General features: G+C 38.7%; 2 protein-coding genes across 2 annotated transcripts in view; one reads left to right on the top strand and one right to left on the bottom strand.

Annotated features, from left to right (window-relative positions):
• Positions 1–13,485, bottom strand: part of CFAP96 (cilia and flagella associated protein 96) — a 127,831-nt gene that overhangs the window by 95,797 nt on the left and 18,549 nt on the right. The gene's annotated exons all lie outside the window — the stretch shown is intronic.
• CCDC110 (coiled-coil domain containing 110) lies at positions 1,556–12,086 on the top strand. The gene is made up of 6 exons (XM_064477353.1): positions 1,556–1,807; positions 1,996–2,260; positions 7,235–7,290; positions 7,677–7,742; positions 8,957–9,067; positions 9,906–12,086. The coding sequence occupies exons 1-6, from the start codon at positions 1,556–1,558 to the stop codon at positions 12,015–12,017; spliced, it is 2,862 nt and encodes a 953-aa protein (XP_064333423.1). The 3' UTR covers positions 12,018–12,086.

Genomic DNA, 13,485 nt, shown 5'->3' on the forward strand with positions numbered 1-13,485 from the left:
TTGGCAATAAGGAATTTTAGGGTCAAGATTGGTAGAATGAAAGCACAGATAAGAAAAACACATTTTAAAATTTATTAAAGTGTATACATAGCTGGTATAGGAAATTATATTCTTTATAATAAATGACAGGTCAATTGGATAGCCATATGAAAAATTAAGGACCTAAAATATAAGACTGGTTACTATAAAACTCTTAGAGGAAAACATAGGCAGAACACTCTTTGACATAAGCTGCAGCAATATTTTTTTGACCCAGCTCCTAGGGTAATGGAAATAAAAGCAAAGATAAACAAATGGGACATAATTAAACTTGGAAGCTTTTGCACAGCAAAGGAAACCATAAACAAAATGAAAAGACAGCTCCATTCTTCTTTCTCAAGATTGTTTTGACTATATGGAGTGTTTCCATACAAATTTTAATATTTTTGTTCCAGTTCTGTGAAAAAATGTCGTTGGTAGTTTGATAGGAATTGCATTGAATCTATATATTGCCTTGGGTAGTATGGCCATTTTAACAATATTGATTCTTCCAATCCAAGAACACAGTGTATCTTTCCATCTGTTTGTGTCATCTTCAATTTCTTTTTATCAGAGTCTTATAGTTTTCTGAGTACAGGTCCCTTGCCTCCATAGGTAGGTTTATTCCTAGTTATTTTATACTTTTTGATGTGATGATAAATGAGATTGTTTCCTTAATCTCTTTTTCTGATATTTCATTGTTAGTGTATAGAAATGCAACTGATTTCTGTATATTAATTTTGTATCCTGCAACTTTACCAAAGTCATTGATAAGCTCTAGAAGTTTTCTGTTAGCATCTTTAGGGTTTTCTGTGTGTAGTATTATGTCATCTGCAGACAGTGACAGTTTTACTTCTTCTTTTCCAATTTGGATTCATTTTATTTATTTTTCTTCTCTAATTGCTATGGCTAGGACTCCCAAAACTATGTTGAATAAAAGCAGCGAGGATGAGCATCCTTGTCTTGTTCCTGATCTTAGAGGAAATGCTTTCAGCTTTTCACCATCGAGTATGATGTTAGCTGTGGGTTTGTCACATATGGCCTTTATACATTGAGATATGTTTCCTCCATGTCCACTTTCTGGAGAGGTTTTATCATAAATGGATGTTGAATTTTATCAAAAGCTTTTAAATCTATCTTTTGCAAGTTGTTTACTAGGTGCACAGAAAATGAGCATGCTCTGACAAATGAAGTCCCCTGCCTCTGCGACAGCTCTAAAGTGTACATTTCAATACACTCTTATTTTAAGTTCATTACTGGAAATAGGGATCTTCTCTTAATTGTAGCGAACAGAAGTCCTTTCACAATATTGGTTTAGGACCCATCAAATCCACAAACACTGAAACTAATCTGACAGATGGGTTGAAATAAAAGGAACAGAAGAAAATAAAACAATGAAATGACGATCAGAAAAGACACATTTCTAGGTGTTCGCCTGTCTCTAAACATTCCCCTTTCTCCACTCAGCTTTGGTCCAGCCTTGGTGCTTTGCTAAATCAGAGTTTGATCTAGATCAAGTTTTGGGTCAGCAGGAGAGATGCGAGGGGATGGGGATGTCCTAGGAAGACTGTCCCTGGGTTTGGGTCGCAGGCGCTGCTCTGACACGGCGAGCGTCCAGGACCCGGGACCCAGACCTCAGCGCGCACCTTCCTCCTCCCCGCCCCCACCCACGCGTGAGCTCCACGGCTGCTCCCGGTGTCCCGGCCACTCTGTTACCAGGCAACCGGCTGCCCCGGCGGAATGCGACCGAGCAGAATGCCGGGGGGAAGAGAAGGCAGTTGGAAAGAGAGTTTGAGGAGCAGAAATGAGCCCAGGTAAGATCCGGGCTTGGGCTGTCCCTTGCGGGGGGGCCCTGGGAAGCGGACCGGTAGTGGAGAGCGCCGCAACCCCCCCCCCCGGGCCCTTCACCCCCAAGACGGGTCCTGCCGAAGTACAGGTCTTATGAACTAGCCACACACCTCCGCTCACCCCGGAGAGGAGCACTGCCTCCAGCCCCACTTCCCGCTATCGCTGCGGCCTTCGCGGCGCGGCCCCAGCGCGCCCTCCCGTGGCTGCTCAGGGCGCCCGCGTCCCGAGTCCCCACGCCTCGCCGCCCTTCTCCCAGCAAAGCCAAAAGCCCCTTCCTGTTCTGTTACAGAAAAGCATCCTGAGGAAGAGGATGAGGTTGACTGCGTTCTCCTTTCAGCGTCCAAGATCCTAAATTCCTCTGAGGGCGTAAAGGAAAGTGGTGGCAGTGAAACAGGTAAAGTCTCCCACGCCAAGGCTCCGATGGCAGTGACGTTTCTGCCTTTTGCTACAGTTGCCTAAATCCACTGGCCCAACTGGGGTAACTCCCGTAACTATTAGTTACTAATAACAACTAACACGGCACATTTACTTTGTGCGAATGTTCTAAGCACTTCAATGTATCAACACATTTAATCCTTACAACAACCCTATGAAGTAGGTACTCCCATTCTCCTCACATTACAAGTGAGGAAACAGGCACAGAGAGGTTAACTAACTCCCTAAGGTCACACAGGCATCAAGTGATAGAGCCAGTATTCAGCAGAGTAGCACCAGCGTCCAGGCCTTCACCTCCATGTTATGCTACACTGCTTCTTGAATACCAAATAAGAATTGCTGATTTTTTGGACTATAAAGATACTTTCCAAAAGTAATACTTTTTATAGCAAATACTTGTGGACTACAGGATCTTATATAGGAGGCTGTTTGAAATCACTAACGAGCTAGTTTTCAAGCTCTATATAAACCATGAAGAAGAACCATGTGTGTAAACACCCGGCTGGGGGGATCTGACAACACTTAAGTTGGAGTCTCACTTCCTGGAGAGAAGGCCACGGAGGCTGCTTACTTCTCGGAGGGACATGGAAGGAGCAGAGCACTGTGGCTGGAAGGCGGTATCTAAACTGATGCGCCGCGTTAGGGTCCTACAGTGGCCCCTAACCCACACGTGGCACATGAGTAATCCAGGCAGAGGTGCTGGGAGAAGTGGTGAGCTGGAGACCCAAGGTCAGGACAGGATTTGTCCACCTTCATAAACCCAGGACCTTCACAAATGCCGTGTCAAGGCCTGAAAGAAGGGCCAGAGCAGCCACATCTCCGTAGACAAAGACCAATGGATGCCCAGGGACCGCCAGGGTGGGCCACACCTCAGTGGAGGCCAGTGGGACAGTGCACTGACCTGCCCCCTCTTGGCACCCCGCCTACATTAAGTCCTTGATAAACGTACAATATCGTGTGGTATTTAGGGCAACAGGAAGCCCTGAGCGGGGGAGAAAGGCCTCACAGTTTATACACTGAGAGAGCTCCACACCTCCGAGAGAGCATTTAAGGTCAGAAGAGATTGCCGGACCTTAATTTGGCAAGATCACGTGTTCCCTAATGTGAGCGAGACTTAAGGCTCAGGAGGAAAATGCCAGCGTTTGCAGAAAATGAAGTTACATACAAAACAGCACATGTGCTTGTTTAAGAGTTACAGTCTTTCTTGCTAGAGCACAGTGGTTATGAAGGCAGGGACTCAGTACGTGATGGATATTCTAAGTCAGGCACCATCAAGGATGGCAGTGATCTCCTGCCTGCAGCTAGAAGGCAAAATCAAGAGGTGTGCCTTGGGGTCTCCCTGCTTTGTTCTCCTAGCTGTACTTTGTCACCAAGTGACCCATTCCTGTGTACTGACAACAGAATATTGACCTGATTTGCATAAATAATGCTAAACTACAATATCGTATGTTTCTGAGGTCTCCAATTTTAAAAGAACAAGTAGTTAGCCTAATTAACCTTTGACCTACTGCAACGGGGATGTCAGCCACACTTTCAAACTACAGGATGCCCAGTGTGTTGTTCTTAGAACCCCTGCTCTACCCAAGCCTTCATTCATTCATTCATCTAACAACTATTTCCCAGCACCCACTAAGTATTAAGTACTGTCCGTGGTGCTGGGGATCCAACAGTGAACAAAACAAGCAAAATCCCTGCCCATGTGACGCTTACACACAATATCCTTTGTTCTCCCTACTAGAAGGTAAGCTTCACATGGGCAAGGATTTTGCATATTTTGTTCACTGTTGGATCCCCAGCACCATGGACAGTACTTGCACAGCAGGTTTCACCTGAAAATAGTTGTTTGTGGAATGAATGAATGAAGGCTTGGATAGAACAGCTCACAAGGCTTCATAAAACAATCACTTCTAGGAGTGAGTCTGAACTGTCATAGCAAAACTCAGTATTTGAACCTGAGCATCATAAGGCTTTGACTACAGAGTGTCTAACACCCTTTACGGAATCATTACCACATTGCATTTTTAAAACTCATTTGTTTTCCTTGGTCTGTTAGCTACAGGTATTACAAATATGCCCTTAATACTTTCTCTATATCCTGAAATTAACATGATCTTCTGCAGAATAAATTCCACCTCTCTTTACCTTAATTACCTCAAAAGTCATCCCACAGATAACTATCCTGTTTTTAAATTCTGACTTAAATATGAAGCAGCTAGAGAATTAAAGTTGAATATAATATGAATCATATTTCTTGCATTCCCAATGGAGTCAAAGCTTCTTCAAGGCCAGGACCATATCCTCTACTTAGTCTAAATACCCCCCAGTATTGTACAGTTAGCAAGGACTTAATAAATGGGGACATGTGATTGTGCACCCTCTCCTGTGCTTCATCAATAATTTCCCTCCCAGTTCTAGAATCACACAGTCCTATGTGCTTCTTTAAGTATTGCTGAATTTTAAAATTAATCTTCCCTTTGGGAATAAGTGGTAGTCAATGTCTCTGAAACTCATAAGAAGAACAAAAAGTTATTTTAATAGCTTTTAAAAATAGATGAATCCAACTCTCTGCCTACTCTGTATCTTCACTGAATCATCTGAACTTTGCTGGAGAAAAACACTTCTCAGTGGTATTTGGAAAAGTGACTATGGCAGTAGGATACACCTCCTACTAGATTTCCACCAAAAGTCTCAGGGAACAGCAACACAGCAGCAGAGGTCCCATCCTCCAATGAAGGCTTCACACAAGTTCCAAATGATCTCCCCTCCCGCAGGGGCCCTCACTTCATTTTATGCTATAGAAAATTAGACAGGAAACACACTGGCCCTGAAACTGTATCTCAGAGGGCTGATCAGTAAGACTCAGGGAAAGATGTCAAGAGAAAGCATCTATACTCTGCCAAAGAGTATAGAAATTCTGAGCAGAATTGCTCGTGAAAAGCAGCAGCATGATAACTGGTCAAACTGTGGTCAAAACAGAAGGATGAGAAGGAGGGAGGGAAGTAGATGGAGAAGTTTTTAAAAGCCATGCTCTTTCCTTAAGATCTTTTTATTTGCTATATATCCATTAGCCAAGTCTTTAGATTTCCTTTGGACTCATTTCTTAGTCGATTTTAGCAAAAGGAATCCTTGTATTTAGCCTCAAACTTGCAAATCCTAATGAGACATAGGAAATCTGTGCAGAACAGGGAGGCTGTTGCTGCAGGTGCAGGAAGGAGATGAAATTGTGAACAGTAAGTCATTAAGAATAAAGCTGAAGGCTGAAAATATTTACAGCAGTAATATCCTATCTTTGTGTTTAAATAGCTTTGTGGGAATTATGGTTACAGAACAAAATGTAAACATCATAAAATGTTATAAAATGTGTGAAAATAATATAACTATCAAATATCATGAAAAGTGGGGAGTAGATATGGGAGGAAATATGGTAATTTTCTCATAATTCACTCCCTTTCTTGGCATGGATGGAGTAAACCAACACTGAGTGCAACAGAAATGCTATGTTATTTAAAAACATAAAAATTAAAAGATCTTAATCCTTTTCATGACATATTTGCATTATTTTAGAGGGATCCCACAGGAAATAATCTCTCATGTAGTGAAAAAAATCTGAATACTAGTGATAACTTTGACTATCTGCAGTTTTCTTTATTCTACTAAATTTAAGTCTAATAATATTAATTTAAAAGTAGAATGTATGACATGATCCTACTGCTCTTAATAAAATCATTTCTGTTTTTTCTCTGTAGAGAGAGGTGACTGAAGGGTGGGTATCTAGAGTTAACAATAGTTAATTCTGGATGATAGGATTCGAGGTGATATATCCTTTTTGATTTGTATTTTGATCTATTTGTGTTCATTAGAAGAGGTCATTTTAGAGACTGAAAAACATCAGGAGGCCTTACTGTAGTGGTCCTGACCTCACCTGAGTTCTTTTTTTGTCTCTCCGAGATGAACATGTCAGCTTATTCCCAGTAAGATGCAAAGCTGAGCAATATCCAGGTGAACCCGCTGCCCTCCCTGCCTTCGGAGGAAGGTGGGATCCAGCTGGCTCCAGGCTCTGGATCAGAGCTGCTATCTCCGTGATGAGGGCCAGGCTGGGGGGATGGGGCTAGGAGGAAGTATACTTTGCAACCAGCTTCTATAACATCTGGCAGACTCTCACTCCAAAGGAGATATGCTGACCTCTTTAAAATCCTTCTCTTACAGCAGAAATCGTCAGCCTAGGGGATCATTCTAACATAGCTCTCATTTTATTCAGGACACTGAACATTTTTTTTAATTCTTTAATAAAAATTTACAAAGCAAGTAGCCTAACATTTAGAAAACAGTGGAATGTATGTCAGGAAATTTGCAAACATTATGTAGTCTGCGCCCTGTTGTAGTCCCACAATCTGTTTTCCAGGGAGAAGCACACGGATCTTTACTGCACTTTCCTTAAGAGCATGACAAAAATTAGGCTCTATTAATCCAAAATGTTTTCTATGTTAAGGGAGAAAAAACACCATAAGGCTGTTTCATAGACACTGAGACCTATACAGCACTTTGCCAAGGGTCTCCCACAGGATGAGGGTTATTAGGGTTGTTTTTTTTTAACCAAAAAAAAAAAAAAAAAAAAAAGTAGTTTATATCCCAGAAACAAAGAAAGATATCTGAGTTTCAGAGAGTTCTAAGTCTGGTGTTATAAGATAGTGGCTTCTTATAAAAGTAAAACCTCTATTACAACCTCAAGTAGGTCAGTATTTTAAGTCAGGTGAGAATTATTTCTTAAATTCATTATGTGGCCAGCACTGGGTTCCTCCTAATATGAATGTCAATCTTCTCATTATCTCTTGGCCTCACTATCCAAGAAAGTTAGGAGACTGCTTTCCGTTAATGTTGTTTAAAAATAAAACTTAAGAATTAAATCACATGGTTTTTCACTTTTGCTTATTAGAGTACGGCTGCATACCAGAATCAGAAAATCAAATCCAGCCACAATCAGCACTGAAAGTGAGTATATTTCATTTTATTGTCTCCAAAAACCTGCGTAAAGGCTGATCTTTTTCAGAATAAATACTTCATAAATATATGAGTTTTCCACAAAAATCTCCATCAAAATGTGCTGGAGAGTTAGCAAGAATGACTAAGAAAGTGAGTCACCTGACCCTCACATGATCCTTGCAACAGGCAACTTCAGGGGATTTTTTAATTTTTCTTTGTTTTTAATTGAGGTGTAATTGACTTACAATGTTGTGTTAGTTTTAGGATTACAGCAAAGTGATTCAGTTATACATATATATATATATATGAGATATTTTTTAAAATCCTAACAACACAAATATATGTTCACCTACCTAAAAATATTCAGTTTCATACCTTGTATAATTTTGTTTTAGGCCCTGCAGCATCAGCTGGAATCATTTCAGGCTCTCCGAATACAGACTTTGCAGAATGTTAGCATGGTATGGTTCTTTCAACTTATATACAAAATATCCAATATCTCACCCCACATTTCTAAGCTGATGGTCACTAGCCAATTGATTATTTGATATCAAATGTAATAAAAAAACAAAGAGGCCACAACCTATTTATTCTAGGCTCAAAATTTGGAGGAAACTACATTCTGTTATTCTGGTATTTGAACAGAAGCCAAAAAGAAGCAACACTCACTGACTTTTTAAGTCATATGTTTAAAGTGCTACCTATGTATAATCTACAAATAGGGACTCTCATGATAAGTGATATGAAATCTAACTCAGACTAAGGGAAACATGTACTTTCTTGGCTCTGGAAACTGAAACCCGCAGGGACGGTTCACTTGGGGATGGCGTCAGCCACATGATCAGGACTCAGGTCATCAAGGAACCAGCCTCACTCCTTATCTTGGTTCTGCTTTTGACAGTAATGGATTCTCAGCCTCCGTGTGGCAGCAAAAAGGTTGCTAGGAGTTGCAGTCTTGATCCTTCCAGATTCCAGTCAGACGAGGAAAAGACCACATGCTTTTCTCTCTTAACAGTTTATACGGGGCTCTTGGCCTGATTCTGACTGCCACACAAGCAGGGCTTGAAGCAATCGCTGTTCAAAGGGAGGCTCTGCTCTGACTGGTTAGGTCGCAGTCACATGCCCATCCCTCGGCGCTGAAAGTGGGGTCAGTATCACCAAAGGCAAACGGGCTTTATCCAGAAGTAAGGGTAGTGTTAACAGAAGGCTAGGGCACGGATATTGGGGGTGCATGACCCGCGCCACATTCACGAAAGACCCAATATAAACTTCGTCCTAACAGTCTTGTACTAAAAGCAGCTGAAGGGAAATGGGAGGAGATGATAAAATCCTCCTCAGGCTGACAGAACAGATTCCATTCTGATGACAGAGATCAAAGGTCTCTGATTTATCAACAATGTAAAAATCAAACATCTAAAATTATTTTAACTGATGAGATTTCATTGTTCTTCTAAATTAAGTCCTCCTGATACTACAATCATGTAATAAAGGCATACTTAAAGATCTCTTCAATGATAGAGACTGCAATAAATTAATTTACATTTTATATGACGGAAAAGAAGTTTATGTGTAGGAAATTTAAAGGGCTCTTTTAATTATAGTATCTATTATTCTTGTGCATTCATAAGTTTATAAGTCTGAAATCAAAACCTGATTCTTAATTTATCTTTTAAAGGTGCAGTCTGAAATCAGTGAAATATTGAACAAAAGTATTATTGAAGTAGAAAATCCACAATTTAGCTCAGAAAAAAACCTAGCATTTGGAACACACAATCAAAAGGCTGTGGTATGTTCTTCAGTACAAAATCACTTCTGTATTTAGGTTCTTCAGAAATGTTACTATAACTAGTTTATCTCCACCTTTACATTCTCCCCTTCTTCACAGGGTGACTGGATTGTCAGAGATGAAAACAAGGAAATTCCTGTCCTGAAAACCCTAAAAGGCGTGCGTTTACCTCCGTACTTCTGCGATTGTCTTGTTTCTCTTGGGGGGGGGGGGGGCGGAATTCGACTTAGTCCTGATACTTAGATTCCCAAGTAGATTGAACTACAAGGCAGTTTTTACAGCCTTTCTATCCACTTATGACTTTTTCTACTTTTAGGATTGGCTTGGACCTCGGGGGAATTCTCTAGAACAGGTCCAAACCACAGTCACTGTGTCTACACTTATTAGAACTCACATTTCCAGAATAGTCACAGCCCTAGATTCATCTGACACTAGGAAGGCAAGCTAAGGTTGATAAATAGTCCAGAAGCGGAAATTTTCCTCCTCCTTAAACTTCCCTTTGACCTGTTGTTTCTATCTTCCCACCTATCTATGATGGGCTCTTGAGAAATGCTCAATTTCTGTGTCTGAAATTGAGGGTTTGGCCCTTCTATCTCACCTGCTAAGGAAATAAGTGCAGGTTCTAGGCAAACTGTGAAAACCAGAGTTACAGATCTCAAAATAACAGTTGTTAGATTTTCTGGAGAAAATGAATCATACTTGGTAGGCTTCTTTGCTGCAGAAATGGATAAAATGTTCATTCTGGTTATAAAAATAAATCTGCCACAAAATACTCTTAATTTGTTGGCCATGTAGCAAAATAACAGTACATTTATAGTGTGATTTTTACTGTTACCAGCCTATACAGAATCAAGAAGAAACCCTTTCTACGGAGAAAATTTGTCATTCCGAGGATTCTATGAGTCTTCGTTCAGTGAAAGAAAAATTCAGTAGCGACAATTTTAACAGTCTCTCTCAAGGTATAAATAGCCCATCCCAGATACATTTCAAGGACATATTAACTCTGAGAACTTCAACAGATAATTCAGCTTCAGAAAATTCTGACATGTTGAAGAATTATAATAACCTTTATAATTTTTTACCTAATGCACCTCAAAATGGGATGTCTCAAGCTGACAGAGTAATTCGGGATAAGTCCAGAATTACTGTGCCTTTTCTCAAGCATGGATTTTGTGAAAATTTAGACAACATTTGCCATTCAATCAAACAAATGAAGGAGGAGCTTCAAAAGTCACATGATAGGGAACTGGCACTTACAAATGAACTTCAAACTTTAAAAGCTATTCCAAGTAATGGTAAATATGACCTTCCCACCATTCACAAAGAAAAAATTAACAGTATTAGGGAAGAAAATATTGAAAGTAATTTAAATGAAGATATAAAATCGAAGAGAATTTTAGAATTGGAGGCATTAGTAAACAAACTGCTCCCACTCAGGGAAACAGTGTCAAAATTCCATGTGAATTTTTGTAGGAAATGTAAAAAATTATCTAAGAGTGAAATGCATAGGGGAAAAAAGAATGAGAAAAATAATAAAGAAATCCCTATCATTGACAAGAATATTACAGATTTAAAACTCCATCCCAGAGTTCCACGACATACACTGTCATTCTTTGACCCAACAAAATATGAAATGAAAGAAAAAGAAAGGCAAACATTTGCAGTAAAACAAGGCTCAATAATATATGAAAATGAGAAAATATCCAAAGCCAATTCTGTTACTGAGCAGTGTGTTGCAAAAATTCAGTACTTACAGAATTATCTGAAAGAATCTATGCAGATACAGAAAAAAGTAACAAAATTAGAGAATGAAAACCTAACCCTTAAGACCAAAATTAAACCTCTTGTCTTTACCACACAATCTCTGATACAGAAAATTGAAATATATGAAAAGCAACTTAAGAATTTGGTTGAAGAAAAGAACACTATTCAGTCTAAGTTAATTAAAACAGAAGAAGATAGCAAAGAATGTCTTAAAGAATTGAAAAAAATAATTAGTAACTATAATGTTCTCCAAGGACAAAATAAAACTCTAGAGGAAAAAAACAGCCAACTTTCTTTGGAGAGGCAACAAATGATAGAAACATTAGAGCAACTAAAAAGTAAGGAAAACAAAACTCTAAGTGATATGGCCATAGTCAGTAATGAAAATAAACGATTGAGCGTAGAAATGGAATCAATGAAAACAAGCATTCTATTGATACAAGAAGAAAAGGAAACATTAGAGAAAAAAACATACCAGCTTCTAAAGGAAAAAAGCTCACTTGAAAATGAACTAAAAGAAAATCAGCTAGAGATAATGCAGCTAAAAGAGAAAGAAATATTGGCAAAAACTGAACAAGACTCACTTCTTCAAATAATAGAAACAGCTAAAGATGAGAAGCTTAATCTTGAAAGAACCTTACAAGAATCTACTGCTGCAAGAGAAATGATGGAAAGAGAAATTGAGGATATTCAAACATACCGATCTACTGCCGAAGAGAATTTTCTCCAAGAAATAAAAAATGCAAAATCAGAAGCCAGTATTTATAAGAATAGTTTGTCAGAAATGGGCAATGAATGTGAAATGTTATCAAAAATGGTAATGGAAATTAAAACCGATAATCAGATTCTAAAAGAAGAACTCAAAAAACATAGTCAAGAAAATATAAAATTTGAAAACAGCATCAGTAGACTTGCAGAAGACAAAATACTTCTAGAAAACTATGTGAGAAGTATAGAAAATGAAAGGGACACCTTGGAATTTGAGATGCGGAATCTTCAAAGAGAATATTTAAATCTAAGTGAAAAAATCTGTAATCACCATATTGACGTATCAAAAATGGGTTACACTTCAAGGAGAGAGAAATTCTATTTTGACAACTATGATACTTACGAAGACAACTCCAGCCCTTGGAGTAGGCCTTCCGCTCCTGATTTGAAAGGTATGTGTATAGTAGTGGATCAGTGAAAACGTGTTTAAGGTTCTTTTAGCCTATTGGGCATTAGCCAGAGGACAGCAATAAGAAGAAAATTTTTAAGATGAATACAATTTAGTTTTGTACGATTTGTACCCAACTTATTACATAGTGGATTTAGAGATTTCGCTCTTTTGATAAAATCCATGCTGTTGTTTTAGTTATACTATTTCTATCCATTGTACCTGCACAAAGCAACTTTGGCAGTAAGCAGGGATTTTTTTCAAATCATTATTTTTCTGAAGTACACTTAGCAGTCCCACCTTTTAAATAATTCTTCTTTTTTTTCCCCAGGAATTCCAAGTAAACTGTATCAATTACTTCCATCCAAGACATGTAAATAAATTTCTAAAATCAATGTCTCAAAATCCCTTGTCCAAGTACTTTTTTTCAACAAAAAATTTTAAATTCACTTTTCCATGTGATTAAATTTACCTTATAATTGACCAGACTAGTTTTTAATTAGAAATTGGAATTAGGTATTTATTTCTCTGTTGTCAAGAACTGTAAAGTCAGATTTTATCCAACTTGTAAAGCTAATATGTTAGCCTAACACAGTTTCATTGGTTCCAGTGGAAGACATGCGACTCCTGGGCCAGAGCAATACCAGTAGCCAAAGAATCAGCACGTTTCCATCAGTTCTCCAAGCCCCGATTCCTACAGGCAACGTGAAAAGGACCACACAGTGGACGCATGACAAGAGAGAGCTCTGAGGTTAGGGAACCATCTCTTTTCTGAGTGTAGTAAGCACACCTGCCCCTTTGCTCTAGATGGAAACACTACCTTTATTACACAGGACTGTTAGCATACCTGCCCTTGCTCCAGAGGAGACACCATCTCTCGCTTCCAGACTGCTTGTTATATAAATAAACTTGAATTCTGTCAAGTGCTTTACTGCATTTATTGAGGTTATCATGTGTTTTCCCCCTTTAATCTGTAAATATGATAATTACATTGATTAATTTTGATACATTATGCCAACCTTGAATTCCTGATAATGTATTATCCTTTTAACATACACTTCTGGATTCAATTTGACATTTTGCTAAGGACTTCTGCTTCTATGTTCAGGATATTGGTGTCTGTATTATTTTCTTTATGTCTTTATCTGATTTTGGTGTCAGGAAAATCCTGGCTCATAAAATATGTTGGAACATGTACCCCCCTCCTCTATTTTCTGATTAGTGTAGAATTGGTATTATTATTTCTTTCTCAATATGTAATAGAATTCACTAGAGAGCCTGGAGTTTTCTAAATGGAAAGGTTTTACATTGCAAAATCAATTTCATTACTAGATATAGAACTATTCAGATTTCTATTTCTTCTCTACTCAGCTTTGATCATTTGTATGTTCTGAGAAATTCTGTATATTTCATGTAAGTTCTCAAGTGTCCTGGCATAAAGTTGTTTATAATATTCCTTATTATCTTCTTAATGTCCAGAAGACCTGTGGTGATGTCC

The sequence above is a fragment of the Camelus dromedarius genome, chromosome 22 (genome assembly GCF_036321535.1).
Source record: "Camelus dromedarius isolate mCamDro1 chromosome 22, mCamDro1.pat, whole genome shotgun sequence".
Taxonomy (NCBI): Eukaryota; Metazoa; Chordata; class Mammalia; order Artiodactyla; family Camelidae; genus Camelus; species Camelus dromedarius.